General features: G+C 36.2%; 1 protein-coding gene across 3 annotated transcripts in view; it reads right to left on the bottom strand.

The window, feature by feature from the left end:
- Nucleotides 1-22,138, bottom strand: part of PRDM5 (PR/SET domain 5) — a 179,784-nt gene that overhangs the window by 149,312 nt on the left and 8,334 nt on the right. For all 3 annotated transcript variants that reach the window (XM_072625267.1, XM_072625268.1, XM_072625270.1), the window contains exon 2: nt 21,559-21,642. In XM_072625267.1, the coding sequence (XP_072481368.1) occupies nt 21,559-21,642 (84 nt within the window). The remainder of the gene's footprint in view (nt 1-21,558; nt 21,643-22,138) is intronic.

Genomic DNA, 22,138 nt, shown 5'->3' with positions numbered 1-22,138 from the left:
TCAAAAATATCAAAGGAATCCATGTAAAAAAGAAAAATATGAAAAAAGGTGGTCTATCCATCAGATCTCAAACCGTATTATAAAGCAATAGTTATCAAAACAATCTGGTACTAAGAAATACAGTGGGGGTTCAGTGCAGTAGATTAGGTACAAATTACATTATAGTAAATGACCTTAGTAATCTAGTACATGAGAAAACCAAAGACCCAAGTTTTGGGAACAAAAGCTCATTATTTGACAAAAACTGCTGGGAAAACTGGAAGCCAGTTTGGCAGAAACTGGGAATAGACCAACATCTCATACTATATGCCAAAATAAGGTCAAAATGGGTATATGATTTACACCTAAAGGGTGATAACATCAGCAAATTAAGAGAGCATGGAATAGTTTATCTGTCAGATTCATGGGTTAGGGAAGAATTTAGGACCAAAGATGATATAGAGAACATTACAAAATACAAAATAGAATGATTTAGACTATATAAAATTAAAAGCTTTTACACAAACAAAGCCACTGCAACCAAAATTATAAGGAAAGCAGAAAACTGCAGGAAAAATTGTGCAACAAGTATCGTTGATCAGAGCCTCATTTCTCAAATATGAGTATTGAGTCAAATTTATAAAAATACAAATCATTCTCCAATTAATAAATGGTCAAAGCATATGAACAGGCAGTTTTAAATGAAGAAATTAAAGCTATCTATATTCATATGAAAAATGTTCTAAATCACTGTTGATTACAGCTCTGAAGTATTACCTCACACCAATCTGATTGGCTAATATGACAAAAAAAGGGGAAAATATTGGATTTGGAGGGGAGGTGGGAAAACTGGGAAATCAATGTACTGTTGGTGCAATTGTTAAGTGATATAACTATTCTGGAGAGCAATTTGGAGTTGTATCCAAAAGGTTATAATACTGTGCATTCCCTTTGATTTAGCAATACCATTGCTAGATCTATACCCCAAAGACATTCAAAAAATAAAAAAAGGGGGGGAAAGGACCTCTTTGTACAATTTATTTTTGTGTGTGTGTGGTGGCTAAGAATAAGGAATTAAAGGACTGTCCATCATTTGGGGAATGACTAAAAAAGCTGTGGTACATGATTTTAATGGAATATTATTGTGCTGTAAGAAATGACAAGCAGGATGATTTCAGTAAAACGTGGAAAGACTTATATGAAGTGATGCAAATGAAGTGAGCAGAAACAGAAAAACATTGTACACAGAAAAAGCCATACTGTTTGAGGAAGAAACTGCGGATGATTTAGCAATTCTCAGTAATACAATGATCCAAAACAATCCCAAAAGACTTATGATGAAAAGACTATCTGCCTCCAAAGAAAGAAGTGGGTTTTTTTTTTATACAGATTGAAGCATGCTGTTTTTCACTTTCTTTTTTTTTGGAGGGGGGAGAGTCTTCTTGTACAAAATGACTAATATGGAAATGTTTCACATAATTGCACATGTATCACCTATATTTGATTGCTTACCATCTGAGTGGAAAAAGGGAGGGTTAGAATTTATTACTCAAAATTTTAAATAAAAATGTGAAAATATTTTTTTGAAAAGAAAAAGGAAACACAAGTTTTCCATTCATTCTTTTAACCAAGCACGTTCCCTGTTCAGAGGGTGCTATTTGGGGCACCATGAAAGAAAGAGCTTAAATCAAAACCCATGCCCTTGTGGAACTGTCATTCAAGCAAGGAAACCAAACATTAAAGAAGGTAACCATATCATACACCATGGCATTAAAACTTTATTTGATGAAATGAACAACAGCAACAAATTTGAAATGTAATACTGCAAAATTACAATGACTAAAAGTCCCATCTCTGAACCACATTGACTGTGGAACACTGGACTTATTATTTAGCATCTCAGGGCACCAGGCACACCCCAAGTGAAGAGTCTGATGATGTACACTGGTAGAGGAAGTGTCTTCACCAGTTCTCTATAAAAATGAAATTGTGTGTGTATGGATTGTGTATATATGTGTTTGTGTGTACATGTATACATATACGTGTGTTTATTTCTCTATGCATATACATGTATTATGCTTGCATATACATATATTTACATATATACATGCACATATGTGGATATGGATGTATGTATATCTTGTGGGTACATACATAAATATATATTGTGTGTTTGTATGTTTACAGATTACATGCATATATGTACGTGTTTGCATGTATCTCTACATTATATATATATACACATATCTATCTAAATCATATATATGCATAAATGTATATGTAGATAAAATAAAAAGACAGATGACAGATACACATTGACCAAGCTTAACCCCAAGGAGGGCCTAGGAGAATATAATCTTTTCCCTTTTATTACATTGATCAGAGGGTGTGAAACACAACGTAATTCAGACTTGGTTGATAATTTTGGCTGAACTTTCTCCACCTCCGTTACTTTTTTTTTTTTAAAGGGATGATACTATTCTAAAATAGAAATAGGAAGGAGAAGTGTAGAAATGAAGATGAACCTAAGATATTAATAAAATGTTATTTTAGAGTACATTAAAGCAGTAGAAAGTCAAGTGCCCTGGGAGAACTCATGTGGCCTTTGGGATGATTTTGTTAAGACAAGGCCATAAAATCCAGGACCCTGCCCTCACTTTGTAATGCTTTGCATTTCACCTTTCATTCCAGAATTGTCCTCCTCCACTGAGTCAATGCTTTCCACCAGTGTGAATAAACCTTGTAGTTTTGCAGGATTTCACCTCAGAGCTGTTCACTTAAGGCATGGTCCCAAGAAATCACTGATGATAGAAAGTGGAATTTGTCCTATATTAATCAAGAAATTCCACACTCAAGCTGGCTACCAATACCAAGGAAGGACTCATATGGACAAAAATGTTCAGAGCAGTATTATCAGCTAAAACAATCTATGAGCAGGAATTCTTTAACTGTCTTCCATTTGTCAGATACAAATGTTAAAATGACATAAAACAAGGAGCTTATGCTCTAATGAATAATACAATATATACATATACAAATGTATTCAGAATATATACAAAATGAAAACAAGGTAGTTTTGTTTTGTTTTGATTTTTGAGGGGTAGCACTAGAAACAACAAGGACTAGGAAAGATTTCATGTATAATGTAGTTCATAAGCTGAATTTGGGAGGCCAGGAATTCTAAGATCTGGGTGTGAGGAAGGAAATCATTCCAGGTAAAAGAGAAAGCCAATGGGAAAGCCTAGAGATGGCAGAAGAGCATTGTGTTTGAGGCACAAGGAAATCAATTGGTTCTTCAAAGCCAGCTTGGTTTTAGGGACACAGTATCGGTCTTGAAGACTTGAACCTTACATTCATTAGCTGTATAACTCTGGGTAAATCATTTAACTTTTCCAAGACTCATTTTCTTCATCTATAAAATGAGAATACTGATAATAAATCTACCTCAAAGGGTTGTTGTAAAGATCAAATGAGACAATGTATCTAAAATTCTTTGCAAACCTTTAAGTATTATGTTAATAATACTCATGATGATGGTAGTGATGGATGAACCATAGAGTGCGTGGAATTGACTAGAAGACTAGAAAAGTTAAAAATGGCAGGAGGGGGGAGTAACAAGACTATAAAGTGCTCTGAGTGACAGCATTTATATCAGATTCAGAAGGTAATAGGGAAGCACTAGAGTTTAAAGAGTAGGAGATGACAAAGACAAACATGCTTTATGAAAACCATTTTGGTGGGTATCTGGAGACTAAAATGGAGATAGACTTGAAAAAGTGACATCACAATCACATTATTAGATGATTTTTCTTCATTGTTTTCAGAGAATGGACTTTTGGGGGGCAATATTAGGTTCTGTTGTATCAATAAAATACTTCGATGAAATTCTTTACATTTTTTTAATGTCTTCCGTCTAAAAGCAAGGGCCAGCTATAAAGAGAGGCATTGTGGTAGAAAGGGAAATGTGCTAGGCTCGCAATAGGAAAAACTGGAATTCAAGTTGCTGGTATAATAACTTTAAATTTTGTGACAGGGGAAAAATCACTTAGCTAAGGCTCAGTTTTGTCATTTGCAAAATGGAAACACTGATACATTTTGCTTCATATCTCACAGAGTTGTTGTGGGACTATCTTTGTAACCCTTAAAGGACTAAGGAAATGAAACTTTTTTAAGAGGACAGAGGAAAGCCTCCAGCATTGATTCCCAAAATACAGCTTTCATTCTAGGTGAGCTTCTTACCCACTAAATAATGTTTTATTCTTTATCAAATTATAATAGTTCGTTTCTAAATGTACAAAGAAAACAACGACAATTCTCGTAGTTACCAGCTACTTTTTCCCCCTATGTTGAACATAAATCAGAGCTGCAAACTTCAATAAATGGTTTAACACATGTAAAATGTTATATTGGAATACAAGGCACGGACAGTTCCATGCCCAATATCAAGGCAAAGAAATGATAATAAACTTGGAATGCTGTTAGTCCTTCTTTAAAGGAGGGAAGGGGGAAGGGTTAAATATAGGAAGGACCCACCACATATTCCTTTAATGGTTTTAGACTTTATATTTGGTTACAGAGACAATCAAGTCCTTCTGATTAAAAACATCTGTTCTTCTACCGACTATTTCATCTATTTCCTCCTTTTGCATAAGCCTTAAATTATACTGGAAAAAAATTACATTCGTTACAAAGCTGTTTGAGTGGTCTTCTCTGCCAACACATGGAGACACATCAAACTGGCATCAGGAACTTAACACATAAGGAAACTATTGACCAAAGTAATCCCATAAACCTCTCAAAGACGCGTGCTATGCTTTCTATTGACTTTTTCACCTCATAAAGACATAATAAACTATTAAAAGTACAGATGTTGATCCTCAAAAAAAGAGGAAAACTGTGAAAATGGATGCCCAAAAAAGTGTCAAAGGATATTAGATTGGGGAATATTTATGAACTCACAGATTTCACTAAGGATCTATTTTCAAAATTTGCAACAAACAGATCACTTTAAAAGATGTCATTTCAAAATCAAAGTAAGAAAGACATGTTCCAGGGCCAGCAATGCCTTACTTTGTGTAATTTATTGGTGGGATACTGTGTACTGGATCCAAGCATTTTAACACTGACCTAGTCTAGTACTGGTTAGTCAGTCCCTGTCAGTCTCCAATGTCTCCCTCTGGTGACTTGGAGGCAATGGAATATTATACATATCATAGAATTTTTGTAAAATATACAGATTATACCTGACAGGTGGCTGTTCAGTATTTGCTCAAAGACCTGCAGAAAGGGGGATCCCAGCACATCTTGAGATATCCCACTGTGCCTGTGAACTGCACTAATTTATAATCTAAAACGTTTATATAGTCTCAATTCATTATCAACAAATGAACTTTCAGGTCTTTCCATTTTTTCTCTGAAATTTTTGGTATTTTATTGCTCTTTTCCCACCTCATTATCTGTTTCTTTGTTTAATGTTTATTTATTAGTTCTTTTTTGTCTGTTATTCATTATAACTTAATAGTTTTCCATCACATAAATTCTCTATAGACAATTTCCTGAATTTGATAGTTAATCATTTATTATGTATTTATGAAGTGAAAAAGTAAATAGAAAGCAATGAATGTGCCTTTGAGAGGTTTATGGGATTATGTTGACTTGAGTATGCATGTAGATTTTTTTTAACCAAGGAAGTCCCTTATCCTGAGGAGATTTATGTAAGGACATGGGCAAGCATGACTGAGAATGGACAAGCATGTCCGGGTTTTGATTTCTATCTTTGGAGGGATCCACTGGGAAATTGAAGTCAGTTGGCTCACATGATCCTATATCTCCAGCAGAAAGGGACATCAGATGTCATCTAGTCTTACCCCTTCATTATATATATGAGGAAACCAAGGCAGGGGAATCTTTTTGAGACATGGAATCATATAGATGGTGTCAGAGGCAGGCTTTGAATTCATTTCCTCTGAGTACAACACTAGTAACACTTTTAGAACATAATTTTTTTTTCTCCACAGAAATAAATGAAAGATAAGAGAATGGAGGTAAATGATTTGAGATAAAATGTCAGAAAATGACTTCATATTATAAAATCAATCCCATTAAGAAAACATTTGTTAAGTGAATTATTCATGGGAGACACTAAGAATAAAAAGTTCAAATGAAAGTCCTTTACCTCATAAGCTCTGGGGTATCAGGTAGCACTGTAGACTTGAAGTCATGAAAATCCACAATGGGCCTCTCTTATATACGGTAATAGTCCTAGCTGTACTAGGACTATGGGCAGCCAATGAAAATACAACTCGAGGAAGAACCAAATGGAAATGAGAAGTCATATTCTTACTGCCTTAATCAAAAAGTAGACAAAACTACAACAATGATAAATAAAAATGAATAAGTGGATGAATGAATGCATGGAGTTGAGTCTTTGGGGACATAAAAGAACTAACTTCTCAATGATTTCAATTTCTTTATATGCACCCTGAAAGGTTCTGGAGGACCTTGAATGTCCTTTCCAGTTACTTAACTCCTTCTCATCCTTTATCCAAAGAGGCACCAAGTAAGCAAGACAATCTCTGGAACATATGACTGTTTCTTTCTTTTCCCTCCTGCTGCTCTGCTCTAAGCCAGACATCACTATTTCTGTTTCAATATTCTCCTTCCTTTCTAATCCAGTATAAACTTTCTAAATTATAGCTATGATCATGTTAGTCCATGATCCCCCACAGAATGCGTAACAAAGTCTAAAGTCCTCATGACAGCATTCCAGTTCATTCACAATGTGGTTCCATCTTCTCTCTAGCTTCATCTCCCACCACTTGTCCTCAAGCATTACTAGACTCCAGAAAATATTTCATAGTCCTCAGACATTCCACACTTTCTCCTCAAGGTTTTGCTCAAAGTGTTTCTTATATTACCAATTTTCTATTCTCATGATTCCAGTTAAAACTTTCATGACATCCCCTCTAATGATTGTCTTAGCTGAATGTCAACTCTCCTCCCTCTGTACCCCCAGATCATTGCTATTTGTGATTCTCCTCTATCACAATCTATCTCATAGTAGAGTTCTTTTTATCCATTGCTTATCTCCCCTTTGGACTAAAATCTCTGGGAAGCAGAGACTATATCTTCTTCATTTCTGCATGCTGCACAGATGGTTGATGGTTCTTGCCCTTTATTGTTGAAGAGGACCAAAATTACATCACTAGGTTTGGGTCAAGGTACAATTCATCTCACTGTCCAGTACAAGCTCAGATCTGCCACAGGTCGGGCACAAATATTCCATGTAAACATTTGAAATGACAATGTCTCTAAATTTGTGCATCTCACATTTCTTTTGAGCTACTGCAATTTTTATTATCTCAGAGACAAAAATGCTTTCTTTGATGTGGGCGTGCCATGCTGGGCTGTCCTGTGCCAACAACATCTCCCAAGTCTCATAATTAATTCCAAAATTCTTCAGAAAGACCCAGTATCCAGTATGGTTTCTCACACGTAGCAGGGGATTAATAAATATCTGCCTAATGGAAACAACTCTATCCACAATCTAAATTTGGACAAGATGTTAGTCAAATATAGTTTTATAATCATAATTCATTCTGCATCTTCCTTGGGCATAAAGTAGTTAAACAGATTCAAGTCTAAAAATATGTGGCCCAGGGTACACAAATGAAGGGAAAATTGACAACATACATTATATTTGATCTACAACATAGTCATTTTAGAACTCCTTATGTCAATTCTAACCAAAGATATACTGATAGGAAAATCTAATTATTCAATCAGTACCTTTCAAAATCCCTAAAATGGTGCATAATTTATTTCTTCTTGGAATCCTTTGAAGATACATAGCCTAGCCAGGAAAGTACAGGATGTCATGGCACTCTGACCAGAAGAACTGTGCAAATATTGACCATTTTGAGCAATCGGAAAAGAAATAAGGAGAGAACCACGACTCTTTTTTTGTCCCACTACAAATCATAAGGCAGTACCCTCACCCACTTAATATACCTCCCTGACCAACATGGAATGGCAGTCTCAGGGTAGGCAAGACCTGTTGTTAAGACCACATCCAAGATGCTTTCTGCTTCTAAATGCATGATCCTGGGAACCATGAAATATGAACTAATAGAACTGTCTTTTTTTCAGGAAAACATAATTTTGAGAAGATTTCTGTTTTAAATGCCTATGTGAAACAGCATAAAGGAGCCCAGTCTCCCATACATACTCCAGCAAAGAATAAATGACAGCAATACTAACCTCCTTTATCCAGCGCAGGATGAGAGAAAGAGACAGACAGAGACAGACACAGAAAAACGGGAGAAAACAGAGAGGAGAGAGAGAGAGAGAGAGAGAGAGAGAGAGAGAGAGAGAGAGAGAGAGAGAGAGAGAGAAACTTGCCAAGGAAACCAGCAGGAGAATATGTAAATTGCTAGCAAGCCCCTTCCAGCATTCAAGCCAGCAATGTTCCAGGGGTATGTGAAGCCTGCAGGACTCAGTGTTCTGAACAGGGCTGCTCCAGTAAGCTGGAACCCTGTAATGCCTCCTGAAGAGGAAGGGAGTGTGAAGGAGAACAGAAATGCTCAAGCAATAGAGCACTCCATGGAGGCCTGAGGATCAGAGCACTCTGACTGAGGATGATTCATTAGGCCTGGAGGCTAAAGCAATCTGGCCTGGGATGAGTCTGTGGGGCCAAAAATCTACCAGTGATGTAAGTACAGACACATTACAAAAGGTAGAAATCATTTGTAGAAGTTTGGGAAATTTAGGTTATTATTGAACAAGATCCAATCACCCAATCTTAGTGTATGAGAGATGGCAGGATTGGGTTCTGAAACAGAGTCCCAAACAAAGATGGAAGATAGAGATATTAGAAGACCTCAGAAACAATGAAGAAATACCATGGGGCAAGAGATACCCAAGGAATAAGCCCAGAAGTAAAAAGTAACTCTACAAGTACAATCAGAGAGTCTGATTAAATTTTTAAGTATTTGGTCACAACAATGCCAACAGTGGCTGAAAGAAATGAAGGAAGAGACTTTAACAAAACAAAATGACAAAACAGTGCCCCCAAAGTTTTAGTGCACTCTGCATTAAGAATATTCAGCTTCTGACCAAGCCATAGTAAAGTTTCAAACTGCTCTAAGACTTTTGGGACAGCTGTATAATTGAAATAAGAGTTCTGAAGTAAAGAAAGAAAAAATGCATAATTTACAGCAGAATGTGGAAACCTTTACCCAAGTAATAGACACCCAGAAAATCTGGATGAAGCAGAAAGAATCTAATGAAACAAGAACTATTAGAACAATTGTCATAATACCTACATTTACGTAGCACTTTCAAGCTTGCAAAGCACTTTACATATACTATCTTATTTGATCCTCACAAAAGCCCTAAGCCCTATGCAGTTGCTGTTATTAACCCTTTTTTACAGATGACACCAATGAGACGGAGAGAGGTTGTGACTTGCCTACAGTCACACAACCGGGAAGTGTTGGAGGCAGGACTTGGAACCATGTGTTTCTGATTCCAAGCCCATCACAGTAACTATTGTGCCATTGGGTCACTCCACTTCCTTCTATCAAAAGATAAACAAAACTTGAAGAAAATATAAGGTATCTAATATCAAAAACAAGTGATCTGGAATACAGTAGAAGGAGAGAGAATTAAAGAGTCAGTTTCCCTGCAAATCATGACCAAACCAAAAACCTGGTGATCATATTTCAAGAAATCAAAAATTAAAACTTTCCAGATCTATTAGAACCTGAGGGAAAGGGGATTGGAGTGGGGAGAATCCACTGATCATCTCCTAAAAGTAACTATAGCCTTGTAAAGAAAAATGGTTTGAGAAGAGTTAAAAACACAGATCAATGCAATGACCCATCTCAATTCCAAAGCACCAATGCCAAATATACTTCTCATCCACTGAGAGAAAGGTGAGGAACACAGAGGGCAGAATGAGACATACATTTTCAAACATGGTGATTTTATTTTAGGGTTTGTTTTTGTTTTTGCTATACATGGTTGTTACAAGGGCAGCATTTTGTTTGTTTACTTACTTTTCCTTTTGGATTAAGGAATTTGAGTGGGACTAATAGATTAGAGAGAATGAAGCCTCAAAAAAGAACAGAGGAGAAAAGACATACATATGTAGGCACAAATGCACACACGGACACGGGTATTTATATGGGCATCCATATATAATATACATATATATGTGTATGTGTGTCTTCATGAGTACATATACATTATTTAATTTTAAAATCTCTACCCTCACACATGTATATACATGTGTGAGCATGTAGATTTTTTAATTCAATATAAGAACAGAAGAAAGTTCAAAGGCAGAGAAGCAGCACAGTTTCGCAATTAATGCTTTGAATATTACACATGCTTTGAAGACACTTCAAATAACCAATTCATAGTTTTACATGTAATCCACATTTCTAGTCCTTTTTGTATGCAAATGTTCATATGATTGTGAAATTCGGAGTAATAAACTGTTAAAATTCTGGGGTGAAAAGACATAATGCTTTGCTGGTAGAAAAATATTTCCGAAATTAACTCTTACGAAAAGCAGTCTCACCGATTCAGAGGTCAAAAGCACAAACGTGGCAGTAAGAAAACAGGCTACATGTATAGTTGCATTGAAACTCTTTTAGAATAAATGGAAGATTTCACTTCTGAACCGTAAGTGACCTTCATAAGAAGGAAACTACATACTGCTCCAAAATGCGTTTCTTATCACTTTCTTTTCATGTACTACACCACTGCAGTCATACTCCAAAACTTCAAACATTCCAAATTTCATTCATTTCTGTCCTCTTTCCACCGATTCCTCCAAGCCTTAGGAAATATTTCCATGATCTTTTGTAGCCAAAAATATCATGTGCCTAGTGGCCAACCTTCAGTTGACGACCATCTCTAAATTTAGTCACGCTGATCCTTTGACAATAAAATTGCAGTCCTTTGAAAGATTTGCCAACTCAAAGTCTTTCCATGTTAGTGGAAATGACCAGAGATTTTGCTCTGTGCATAGGGGCTGGATAACCCAGGTCCTAGGTCACTAACCGACATCATAATGAGTATGAGAGTCATAACTGAGGACATTAGGTAGTAACCTGGTGTAACCTACTCTACCTTTCAGTTGACCAGGTGTTTGGCTTTGAAAAAGATGTCAGAAGGCAAGGATAAGTAAGAAGGACCCAGTGTGCCCAGCAAGCAGTTTACTAGCTTTTCTTAAACACTTCTACTGTTACTATTAGTTACCGTGATTGCTTTTTTTTTTTGCAATGTAGCCAATTTGTAAATATATTTTGCATGATTTCACTTGTATAATTTATAGATTGCTTGTGTTTTCACTGGGCAGAGGAGGGAGTGAGAGTGAGAAAGAGAATTTGAAACTCAAATTTTTTTAAATGTTCATAACAAATAATAAACCATAAAAAGGAAAAGTTATTTGGTAAATTCTTTGAGGCAGAGAGACAAAAGTAGGAGGCTTTTGCAATAACCCAGAGTGGTGGTGATTGGGGACTGAATGAGGGAGGTGACTACGTCAAAGAAAATAAGGGGACATATATGAGAGCTGGTTTAAAGTAATATTGACAAGACTTGGCAACTAGTTGGTTGTGTGGAGTGTGGGAAAATGAGAAATTAAGGATGGACAACCTTGAGTGAGTTATATAATCAGCTTTGGGTCTAACCTCCTTATCTATAAAATGATGGGATTATACTAGATGATCTTCAAGGTCCATTCCAGCTATAAATCCATGACACTATGATCCTCTGAACAACCAGTCTGATTATCCCGTTTAAAATAAGATTTTATTCTGGCATGACTTATTCCCTAAAAGTTATGTGTTTACTTTGTGGTCATCAGTACTATTAGCACGGTACATAATAAGTACTTCATAAATGGTATTTTCATTTATTCACCATCCACCCATTTCATTCAGCACTCTTCTAACTAAATGCTGCTTGGTAGAGTAATGGTTAGCATGTTAGATGTTGAGTGAAGAAGCCCTGAGTTTTTTAATTCAGCCTCACATACTTACTACCTCTTCATTTTGGACAAATCACTGAACTTTTCTCTGACTCAATTTCCTCATCTAAAAATGGCAGTAATAATCATGCAAAAATGCAAATAAATGAAAAAGTACAAATGAACAAGGTAGAAAAAGGGTTGTTGCAAGATAAAATGAGGAAATATTTATAAAGCACTTTGCAAGCATTAAAGTGATAGATAAATGGTATCTATTATTCTTAGTTTCTAACAATATATTTCAGAATTTACCCAGGAATATGAGTACATTTCATAAAACCATTTTCCTTTGTGAAAACTGTGAGATATGCCCTTTTCAAGTTCCATGACATTTCTATCATCCATGTTTTCAAAGTCAACTCAAAATGATTCAACAACCACATCCAAGAGTTTGGTTTGGTTTGGTTTCAGTTTTTTGCTCCCTCCTGTCCCCCTCCCCACTCCCACAGGAAACTTCATTTGCCCACATAACATTTAAGTTATTTAAGTTATCCCATCATCAAGAGCACCTATGTACTCTCTTATTATCTCCTTACTTTCCTTGAGTTTCAACATCTTTTTAACCATTTCTATTCTTTTTCTTCCCCAGGACTGGAATCAGTCTCCTTAAGAATGTTTTAGAGAGAAAAAAAAAACAAGGAAAATATCCATCTTCTCTTTCTTAATTTCCACTGTTCTCATTCACCCTGGGCAGGGATCCTGCCTATTCTCTGATCCTCTTCTTTTCCCAATAGAGCTTCAAAAACGAAAAAACAAACAAACAAAAAAAAAACAAAGTAAGACCTCACGTTTGTTGTCCTTAGCTCTGCTCACTAAGTCTCAGTTAATTCCTCAGCACCCCTGGCACTCTTCCTTCATGATGGCATTTTCTATTCATTCCACTCTCCATCTCCTGACCTGGATTCTAACATCTGTAAACCAGCTGATGTTTTATTCCTGGTCTGGCATCAGTTTTTAACCCCAGGCTTCTCACAGATTGCCTTCAATTAAATCAAACTCAGATTCAGACCATCTTAAAAAATAAGAACATGCTAGGTAAAAAACTCCAGAAAATCTCCAAATGTGTTCTATGCTAATATCTTGCTTTCTTGGTGGCCAAAAGCCAGACAGAAACAAATCAGGGGGAAAAATGTTTTAGTACTAAAAAGAAAACCAAATCTTGCATTGGACATGACTGTTGACAGGCTAATACATGTGGCTGTCAGAAATGTGGCAAGCAGGTGTGATGACTGGTTCATTTCTTCAATAGGTTTGGTGTGGACCCAAAAAAGAAAAAAACATTACCAACTAGAGACCAAATGTCTTTTCGTGAACCTCCATGTACCAAACAAAGCTGTTTCCTAGATAACATATACAGTCAGAACCTCAAATAATACTCAATGATACTTGAATATTTTCCATTCTATGATGGCAAATGACTATTATCCAGTCACCATATGATCTGACTTCCCTGTCCAAGACGGCTCTTCAACTATTACTTCCTATAATTTGTTGTCTTTCCCCATTAGAATTGAAGCTACATGAAGGTAGGAGCTGTCTGATTTATCTTTGCATTTACAATGCTGAGTACAGTGCCCAAGATACAATAATCATTTAAGAAATGGTTTTTCATTCATCCATTATAAAACTTTGAACAGTTTAACTCTGCTTAGATAGCCTTGAGGAAAAATAGATTTGGTTCCACAAGAGTAACATCATTATCTTTCTGAAATCTATCATTTCGACAAGCAAAAATCAACCAACTTTTCCTTTGCATTTTATTTAACCAAAAGCATCATCCAATGCCCACCTCATCCACAAAACAACCCAGATAGAATGCTTTCCTAATTAAAAACAACCTGCACCAATTTTCAAGAACTTAAATGTTGTAAATGTGTCTTAAATTGCCAAGGAGAAAAGAGATGATAGAGAACAAATACGACTTGTTCCCACATCTATATGTCATCAGTCATAGAACCATAAAACCTAAGAGCTAGGAAGGATTTTAGAAATCTAGTCCACCCCCTTCATCTTACGTTGCTTCTTATTCTTTGTAATGTTAAAGAAGGGCATAAAGTCACAATGCTGTAGTTGGAAGCGACCTCAGAGGTCACTGACTACAACCCCATCATTTTACAGAACAAGCTAACACCCCAAAACTCAAATGATTTGCCCAAGATCACAAGAGTCTGAATTCAAACCCAGATCCTCTGATTTCAAATGTAGCATTCACTAGAAGTCACACATTTTCTTGAAATGCATTTTCACAAAATTTGCAACTCTCCACATAAAATTATAAAAAGTACTATTCTTATATGGCACCAAACAATCTTAAGGATGTTTTATTAACCTTCCTGAGCCATTAGGTGGCACAATGGGTAGTGTCCAACCTCTTAACTATGTTCAAATTTGGCCTAAGACACTTAACCAGCTATGCGACCCTGGGCAAGTCTCTTTACACTATTTGTCTTGGTTTCATCTGTAAAATGAGCTGAAGAAGGAAATCATTCCAGTACTTTTGCAAAGAAAACCCCAATGGAGTCCTGAAGAGTCAAAGATAACTAAAACAACTGAACAAAAAAAGATTACCCCTCCCACTCTGAATAGCAGTCACCATGAACAAGAAACATTACAACTGATTGTACAAATGCATAAAGGAAATCTTGGCAAAATTTAAGTCCTTAAGAGGATATATATGATCAAAGACTCATTTCTCCTACAATAAGTATCTTAATTCTTCCATTAGGAAAAGAATGGCAAACGTTTGATATCAGGTGTAAGCAATACCATTAACATAACAGAAGAATTCCACCAAAGCCAGCTTTCTTGCTTCATTTTTTTTAAACACAACCTCTCTGCCATGGATCACAATAATACTTCTAAGTCACATTTCCAGTCCTAGTCTTCAGCCACCACCCCACATGGAGGTGAGAGTGCCTAAAACCCAGCAAATTGTGATTCAGTTATTCCAAAGTCCTCCTGGGAGTCATGAGTAAATCCAAGTCATAAAGAGCCAGGCCTACAATTGACCATGCCACTTTGCTCTAAAACCTTATCACAGAAAAGAGGACAGTTTAATTGAATAAAATTTATCAGTGATCTTCCTTGTACCAAGTACTATGCTAGATAGAAAGATTAAAAAGAAATACTCTCTGCCCTTTAAAAACTTACATTCTACTGGATGGATACAGCAAGTACAAAGAAAATTAATTGCAAAGGAACAGAAGTAGTGTAATATGGTGGCTAGAGTACTGGTCTTGGAATCAAGAAAACCCAAGTCTGAATCCTGCCTTGGACATTTACTAGCTTTGTAACTCAGATCAAATCATTTAATTTTCTATTGGCCTTTGTTTTTTCCTCTGTACAATATGGTAGTGAGATTTGATGAACTCCACACTAGGGAGCCTTCCCGTTGTCTATCTGGGATCCCTATGACCTTTACAGTCTCACTCAACTTTCAATCTATGATTCTATAATACAAAAAAATCTCAAAAGGTAGATAGCACTAGTCACTGGGGAGATCAGGGAAGGCCTCCCATAGGATGTGGTATCTGAGCTCCTTGAAGGATGTTAAGAATTCTGTGAATCAGAGGAGAGGAGAAAGTACATTCAAAGTATAGGGACAGCTGGTAAAAAGGCATGGAATGGCATGTCTAGAAACAGTCAGATGGACTGGAGTGGAAATTATATGAAGAAGACTAATATGAAACAAGACCAAAAAGGATGGAGAGGGGGGAGACTACAGAGAGTTTTCTATGCTAGGATTTGAGGCATTTGGATTTTATCCTTGAAGCAATAGGGAGCCACTGACCTTGGCAGTCTGATGCCAAGTCTTAGTAGTCTACAGGGCTTCCTGGGTGGCCAATTCAATCAATGTTCCATACTAAATCATTCCATTTGGACCCAAAGAAAACAGAATGTTATCATCTGCAAAACAAAAACATTTGGACAAGGACTTTCTGTGTCACAAACACCTAAAGGACCACTATAAACAAGAAGGAGCAAGAAAGGATTCCGGGAAATTAAAAACATTTTTCCTAAAAAACAAAACCTTTTGGGAGCCTGGAGCTGATTCCAGAGCAACAGGACAGATGTATGTGCCCAGAGACAGGGAAAGGAAAGAGAGAAGTGTAAACAAAGGACCCAGACTAAAGGCAAAGGGCTGACTCCAGAACAGAGCATCAGCTGGTCACCAACTCTCAATCCTGGGATCCTACAGTCCCATCCAATCAAAAACAATAACCACTTTTCACCCAAGAATAACCACTATGTTATAGATACAAACAAGAATTTATAGTTGTTGAGAAGCCATATCTATATTAAAATAGTGATTTTTAAATCATAACCCACTAGGCATATCAGAAAACGTATGACAAGTGCTAACCATGTCCATACTAATCCTGAATCACTAATACAAGTAAGAGTGGAGACAGGAGGAATACATGCTGACAATTAATTCCATCTTCCTTTCTATTATGCTTTAGAATACCTAACCAGTCTTCCTGCTGATTTCTCTCTACCCCGATCCATCCTTCATACCAGTGATGGAATAATCTTCCTTGTAGTCACCTCACTCTTATAGCCTTCAGTAAAATTTGAAATCCTCTGGATGATTTTTCTATGCCCTCCAAAATATGGAATCAACTCCCCTTTTGAGACTTATCTCATATTGCTATTTCCATGAACTCTACTGCAGCCAAAATGGTCTCATCAGGGCCCCACTTTCATGCTCTTGTTGGCGCTGCATCTCATGCCTGAAATGCCCTCCTTCCTCTCTCTTCTCTACCCTCTATTCCTACTCATCCTTTCAAGGAACGCTCAAATACCATCTAAGTAATGACATATCATTTCCCCCTCTTTAAAACATTAGCTCTGTGATGGCATAGGTCATTTGATTTTGCCTTTGGCATAGTGTCAAGAATACAGTGTTTAATAAATGCTTGTTGACTGAAGAACAGAGCTATTCCAAGAGACCCCTTTCAGTTTGGCCAATCTATAAGGTCATTCCACCACATAACTCCAAAGACCACCTAGTATTGTGTCTCTCTGATGTACTTATCTTGGAATATTATGGATTGCTAGGATTTTGTGGGCATCAGTCAAATGAAATATTGTGTGAACAACACTTCATATCCCTTGAATCCTAAATAAAGGTCAGCTGCTGTCATCATGGTCACCATCTTGTTCTCATTTTTTCCCAATGGAGTTCAGATATTATTTTTTTTAGCAGACTGCTTTACTGTTACTATTCTTTTATAAGTAATGCTTTAAAGACTATTAGAAAATGGATAAAACAACTGCTTCTTTCTAGTTTTCCTGAAACCTTAGGATAGAACCTCTGCAGGCTCATGGAGGCTAATGTTCTTGCTGTTTTTGGTATTATGGTTACCTCTGTATTTGAACTCCATTTGGAAGATTGTATCAGCAGTAACAGAGGTGGAAAGATAACCAAAATTCATGAAAAGCAAAAGTGTATTTATATGGGATGTTACAATTATGTCACTAGCAGCTAGAAAGTGCAGGGGTGGGGGGGGATTCTCTTTAAAAAGGAAGTATTTTATTTCCTGAAAAAAAAAACAAAACAAGAGATTCCAAGAGGCAAGGGTCCAAAGGAAGAGGGGGAACATACGTGCAAAAGCAAGAAGGTAGGAAATAGAATTTTATGTTTGAAAAATTACAAGTAGGTTAATATGCCTGAACTCCTAAACCTGAGTTTTGTTTTGTTTTCTACATTATTCTCCTCCACATGTTTTGCAATATAGCCATAGGATTGTCACTGTTCCAAATTTACAGTATTCCTCATCCTACCTCCCTGTCTTTTAATGGCTTCTCCCATGCCTGAAATGCACTCTCCTCACCTCCGCTTTTTGGAATGCCTGCTTTCCTTTAAGACTCAGCTCACCTTCTACCTGAAGGCTTTGCTCATCTACCCAGCCACTGGTGCCCTGACTCATCAAACTTCTGTGTGTGTATTCATTTTATATTCATTATATTCATTTTATTCGTTTTATATATGCCAATAGCTTCATATATAGTTATATATGTTTCATATATTATTGTATCCATATATTTTATACATAGTTAATATACACATATTGCCTCCCTGTTACAATATAAATTTCTTGAGGGCAGTGACTGTCTGACTCTTGTAGTTGTATCCCCAGTACTTAGTACTTGCCTGGCACATAGTGAACAATAAATGCTAGCTGATTTCGTTCTTGCTGTCGTTGCTGTTGGTCTGCTTGTTTGTTTTTTATTGAAATTATTTTAGAAATAGATTTTTTTTTTCTCGAAGGATGACTTTGGTTACAACCTAGAAGTTTTGCAAAGCTGTCTCATTGCTATCACTTCCTTTTATAAAAATCTTCATTGTTTCTGTGATAATGTTTTAAGTCATTCATTCTTTAGGAGTTTATGATTTGGTTACCACATAAGTCTATTGTTTTCAAATTCCAGTTACTGATTATAATTTTACTGCATTTTGGTCCATAAAAGATAGGCTTAATATTTTGTTTTTCTACGTTGGCTTGTGTTTTATACCACAATTTTATTAATTTTTATGAAAACGCTATCTATATAAAGCTCAGAGTATGTAAACTCCTTATGATTTGAATTCAGTAAAAAGCCATAAGATTATCAGAAGCGCATTTTTTAAAGCAAATCACACTTATAAGGGGAAAATAACTTTAAATGACATATTAGTGAGTTCTCAATTTCCAGAATATTTAAATCAAATAACTCCATATGAAGAACAATCATATGAGGATAAACTCAAGATGGCAGTGTGAAAGGCAGTATGTTTGTCTTAGCTCCTCTACAATTTTCTCCACAACAACACAGAAAGCTTGCCAGACAAAATTCTGATGGGGAAAGCCAAGAAAAATTCACAGTGAATCATTTTTCCAGCCCCAGGCAGTTTGGAAAAATAGACAGAAAGATCTATGGACATTGGGTTAAGGTCCAAGCAGGAGTCCAGTTCAGTGGCAGGAGAAGCAATGTTGGGGAACATTCTATCACCCAGAGACATCAAAAAAACTGAAAATCAAGGCAAGAAAATCAGAGGCAGCAAAAGATCCCAGAAGACTACCACTGGGAGCAGGAACAGGTGGTATCTGGCAGTTCTGTCTCCTATTACCCAGTTCTGTGTAGTCACAAGAAGACAGAAGCCCTACCTTTGTAAGAGCCCAAGAACTGAGTGGAGACTGACTCCATTTTGACTTTTGGCCCTGTGTGTTAGCCTTTAGTGGAATAAACAAAGGCAGGTACCAAACCCAAGAAAAAGTCAGCAGTTCAGTCACTCTGAATCTGCACAACCTTCCTTCAAGCTAACAGTGGCAAAGACCAACAGCAGTCAATGAAATATCAACTACACACAGACCAACAGATGCAAACCAGGGTCGAGAACTTACAGATATAGATCAAGAAGGTAGTGAATAGAACTCTCCCAATACCACACCACTTTAGAAGCACAAAAAACGTATAGACCTCTAGACTGAGCTGTGAAAGCAACAGAATTCATCTCCTCACCACCACTCCCCAGAAGTGACCAAGACACAACACTAATATAAAGTCTAACGTCAGAAAGTAGGCTGAAAGAATAAGAAAGCAAAGAAAGAACTCCTTGTTTTAAAAAAAGCTATTCTGTTGACAGGAAAGCTCAAATACTTAAACAAAGCAAAAACAAAAACAATGATTTTAAAGCATCTACAAGCATAACCTTAAAGAAAAATGCATATTGGACATCCTGAGAAGAAGCAAAGAGTTTTTAAAACAGAGCAAAAGAAAATTAAAATCAAATAGAAAAAAATCAGAAAAAGAAATGAGTTATACAAGAAAATTATGAAAAGATATTTAACAGCTTGATTAAAAATACGGAAACAATATGGAATAAGATAACTACGTAAAATTAGACTTGGTCAAAGGGAGGTCAGTAATTCAATGAGACATCAAGAAACAATAAAACAAAGTAAAAAGACTGAAAAAATAGAAAAAAAAATGAAACATCTCATAGGGAAGCCAATCAACCTGGAAAATAGATTGCAGAAAAATAATTTAATAATCACTTGACTGTCTGAAATCCAGGAACAAAATAAGAGGCTAGAAATCATATTTCAAGAAATTATAAAGGAAAAATGTCCAGGTATCTTGGAACTAGAAATTGAAAGAAACTGCTGGTCACCTTCTGAAAGAAATCCCCAAAATAAAACTGCCAGGAATATTATAGTCAAAATTCATAACTCTTATGTCAAGGAGAAAATAATGTAAGCAGTCAGAAAGACAGAATTCAAGTCCTCTGGAATTACAAGGAGAATAAGCAATGTTTAGCAACTACACTTACAAAAAGAAATGAAAAGCTTGGATTAAAATATCACAGAAGGCAAAGAAGCCAAGATTATAACCAAGAATAATCTACATGGCTATCAACATTTACTATATGCCTACACTATGCCAGGCAGTAGGTATATGAGAAAGCAAAAGCCAGACGATCTTTGCCCTCAAAGAGCTTACAACCTGAGTATAATGGTATGAAGAGGGAATGGGTATTAAATGAAACAGCAAATTTCGAAGCATTCCTGATGAAAAAGTACAGTTGAATAGAAAATTTGACATTCAGTTACAAGACTCAAGAAAAGCATAAAAAAGTAAGAATGAATGAGAAATCATAAGGGACTAAACAAAATTTAAATGTTTACATTTTTATATAAGAAGATGACACATATAACACCTCAGAACTTAATCATCATTAGGACTCTGAGGGAATCTACTAAGATAGAGGGCTGGGTATGATTTCATTATGTTGGGATAATCTCAAAAAAAAAAGAATAAAATGATGACAACGGGAATGTACTGAGAGACTGAGGAAGAAATAAGAAGAATGGAAAGGTTTATCTCACATAAATGGGGTAAGAAAGAGTTTATATAATGGAGGAAAGAATGGAGAAGGATTGGTCAACATTTAAACCTCACTCTCATCTAAATTGATTCAGGAAGGGAAGAATAGATACATACATACACAGCAGGGTGCAGATGTTAATCTTAACTAACAGGGAAGTAGGAGGGAAAGGAATTAAGAGAAAAGAGAAGGAATAAGAGACAGTGGTCAGAAACCAAATGGGCCATCACTGAGGGAATGGGTTTGGTTTTGTTTTGTTTTGTTTTTAAAGGGATAAATTTGAGAGAATAAGATGGATGGAAATACATAGATGGCAAATGCAACTGTCACTGTAAATGGGAATAACTCCTCCATAAAATGGAAGGGGTGAGCAGAATGCATTAGAAACAAAAATCCAACAATATGTTATTTCAATAACAACCAGATTGGCAGCTCAGCAATTGTGTGTGTGTGTGTGTGTGTGTGCGTGTGTGTGTGTGTGTGTGTGTGTGTAGAATCATACACATTTATTTTTTAACATCAAACTAAACAAACTAGGAAAACCAGGAGTAATATATTATTATTTGACCTTATAATTATTTTATATTTAAACTCTTCAAAATGGTATCTCCTATGACCGAATTTTTAATTTGCATATGCCTAAATAAAACAACCATCTTGTCCTCACCTCCCACATCAACCTGTAGTCCATACTTTCATCCAAATCCTGAAGCATCTTCTTCTCTCCAGCAAATGGGCCAAACTTTTCACCCTGAATAGGAATGACATTGAAAAGGCATTAGTAACGTCATTGAGTCAGTGGTGTTGATGATGAACAACTGCTTTAGAAAAAAAAGTGTGTCAGCATTTGCTTTTCAGAATTTCATGGAGATTGGAATCCTTAGGAAAATGTTGGTAAATAAAATACCAGTCAAAGGCTCAAGTTTTTGCCTTCCTGGGTCGTCTAAACTCAAATTTATTTGCTGTTTAAAGACTAATCATTGAACAAGAGTCCATAGAAAAGACTAAATCATTCAGAATTCTCGGATGAGGGAGGCATTGAAAAGAATATTGCCCTGTCCACAGCCCCCAGGTAAGTGGCCTCAGAATCAAAAGCACCGAGATTTTTGAAAATAACTTCATTAATGTATTTCATCTTTACATTGCCTAAATTTCTCCTTGTATCATCTCTATTCCACATCCTAGAGATCCATCAAGGACCAGTCTTTACTGGTTTGAAAGACAAAGTCTCTGTACTGGACTTCACT

Source organism: Notamacropus eugenii, chromosome 7 (assembly GCF_028372415.1).
Source record: "Notamacropus eugenii isolate mMacEug1 chromosome 7, mMacEug1.pri_v2, whole genome shotgun sequence".
Classification (NCBI taxonomy): domain Eukaryota; kingdom Metazoa; phylum Chordata; class Mammalia; order Diprotodontia; family Macropodidae; genus Notamacropus; species Notamacropus eugenii.
This window is presented reverse-complemented; position numbering and strand designations above follow the sequence as displayed.